Below are 2,749 nucleotides of genomic sequence, written 5' to 3'. Positions count from 1 at the left end.
AATTTTATTATATTTCTATAATCTATGGATAAATTTACATATATACTGAATTATCAATTTTATAATTATGCAATTATAAAATATTTTCATAAATTTATTGCTTGTCAGTTTTTTACATTGTATAACAGATTATTGAATAATAAACCACTATGATAGTCAATCTTATGACTATAAATAAGCCTCTTAAACCTTTCTTGTCTCAATTTTCCTACTCATAAAATTAGAATAAAAATTTTTCTCTACCTTTGCAATGTATATTATTTAAGGACATTGTATAGTCATAATAGCATAAGTCTAAATAGATACAATGCAAGTTTGTTTAAATACATATTTCTTCCCTTTTCTTCACTTGTAACTATCTTTACATTGTTCTGTGAGCCTTCTGTCCTTCATATGCACAGATCTCTATATTTTTGAAAAGACAGGAAAATCTCTGCCCAAGACCTTAGAATTCTCCACTTGCATTCCAATCTGCAAAATCCAAAGAAAACAAAAGAGGGAAGGAAGGAAGAAACGAAGGAGGGAAGAAGGAAGTTAGGAAGGAGAACTATAAAGGTCTGATTGCATTGAGTTAGGAAATATAAGAATCGCTTCTGTTTTTAGTAGATGAGCTGTGTCACTAAGAGTGTGTATCTCTACAGAGATAAAAATAATGGAAGAAATAGGAACATAAGGTTAATGTGTAAAAGGATGATGCTTTTGGCAGGATCTGCAATCTTTTTTCTGATGTGAGAAAGACAGATACAATGTTTATGTATTATTTTTCTGTAGTAGATTAAATAATTGTTAAAAAATAAAATGAGAGACCATCAATTGAACCAATTTTTACTTTAAATATAATCTTAAGTGGATTACAATATCCATGAGAAATGTCTTTCACTAAAGGAGGCAGCTTTCAATGGCAGTAAACTGATAACAATCAAGAAAGAAAAAGAAAAGAAACTCTTCTTTTCAGATGTTTTCCTAGAATTTTCATTTCTCCAAAGCACATGTAGAGGGAAAATCTGCATTATTTGCAAATAGGTATATCTAAAAAGGCTAACCAATTAGATTGAACTTTTCACTAGGAAGACTTTTTAAAAATAGTAATTATTCCTTTAAAACATTTATTTTTCAATTATAGTTTATATTCAATATTATTTTTATTAGTTTTAGGTACACAGTATAGTGGTTAGACAATCATGTATTTACAAAGTGATTCCCTCTGACAGTTCAAGTGCTCACCTGGACCGTACATAGTTATTGCAATATTATTGACTATATTCCCTATGCTGTGCTTTACACCCCCATGACTATTTTATTACGCCAATTTGTACTTCTTAATCCTTTTACCTTTTTCACCCAGCCCCCCAACTCCTCTCCCCTCTGGCAACCAATAGTTTGATCTCTGTATCTATGAGTCTGTTCCTATTTTGTAGTAATTCATTCTTTATGTTCATTGGTGTTTTGTAAAGTATTGGGAACAATATGATATGAAACTTTTTTTCATGCTGATTCCTAGTTATTTGTACTAAAACAGTATTCTGGTCACTTATTTCTTTCATTTTTACCATCTCCTCAGTTCCACCAATATCTCAGCTATGAAGAATGAGCTAAATAGGAATTACTCAGAGGTGACTGAGTTTATTCTACTAGGGTTCAGAATCCCTCCAGAGCTACAGATCCTCTTATTCCTAGTATTCTTGCTGATCTACATAGTCACTGTGGTGGGAAATACCAGCATGATAATTGTCATTAAGAGTGACTCCAGACTTCAAACACCTATGTATTTCTTCCTTAGAAACTTGTCCTATTTAGATCTCTGCTACTCAACCGTCATCGCTCCCAAAACTTTAGCCAACTTCTTATCTAATGAAAAGAAAATTTCTTACAGTGGCTGTGCGGCCCAATTTTTCTTCTTTGCCCTATTTGTCACAACTGAAGGCTTTTTGCTGGCTGTCATGGCATTTGATCGATTCTCCGCCATTTGCTACCCTCTCCTTTACCCTGCGCACATGTCCCAGAAAGTCTGTGTTCACTTGGTAACTGGATCCTATATCTGTGGAAGCATCAACTCCATAGTCCAAACGGGTTTCACCTTCAGTTTGCATTTCTGTGGAGAAAACAGATTGGACCACTTTTTCTGTGATGTCCCAGCCCTGATCAAGATCTCATGTGTTGACACCTTTGTAAATGAGGTTGTACTGTTTATTCTCTCTGCTCTCATCATCGTCACCACCACAGCAGTCATTCTGGTTTCCTATGCTTATATCCTCTCCACTGTCCTGAAGATCCCCTCGACCCATGGCAGGAGGAAGACCGTCTCAACGTGTGGCTCCCACATAGCAGTGGTGAGTTTATTCTATGGGACGGTGTTCTTTATGTATGCCCAACCTACAGCCATCTCCGCACCAAAGCAAAACAAGATTGTAGCTGTGTTCTACACACTTATAATACCAATGCTAAACCCTCTAATATATAGTTTGAGAAACAGAGATGTGAAAGATGCTGTGAAAAGTATATTCTGCAGGAGATGATTCTCTCACTGACATTTGTAAAATCACTTATATAGCAGGCAAATTTTTGTCTCTAAGGGTTCAAGTTACATTTGTTCTTGTAAAATTATTACTAGTATATCAAAGATATTTTTATATGGCAACAAATATTTTACTATTTTACAAAATAATGTTTCTAACAATATAGGTCTATATATCATTACTTTATTTGCTTAGGATATATAAAATCACATGTTCATAATTTATGATGTACT

General features: G+C 33.9%; 1 protein-coding gene across 1 annotated transcript; it reads left to right on the top strand.

Moving 5' to 3' along the window:
- Positions 1-1,580: 1,580 nt before the first annotated feature.
- Positions 1,581-2,516, top strand: LOC118650218 (olfactory receptor 12-like). Its single transcript, XM_036298364.1, has one exon. It carries the CDS (start codon positions 1,581-1,583, stop codon positions 2,514-2,516), a length of 936 nt encoding a protein of 311 aa, XP_036154257.1.
- The last annotated feature ends 233 nt before the right edge of the window (positions 2,517-2,749 follow it).

This window comes from Myotis myotis, unplaced genomic scaffold (genome assembly GCF_014108235.1).
Source record: "Myotis myotis isolate mMyoMyo1 unplaced genomic scaffold, mMyoMyo1.p scaffold_m19_p_3, whole genome shotgun sequence".
NCBI lineage: Eukaryota > Metazoa > Chordata > Mammalia > Chiroptera > Vespertilionidae > Myotis > Myotis myotis.
This window is presented reverse-complemented; position numbering and strand designations above follow the sequence as displayed.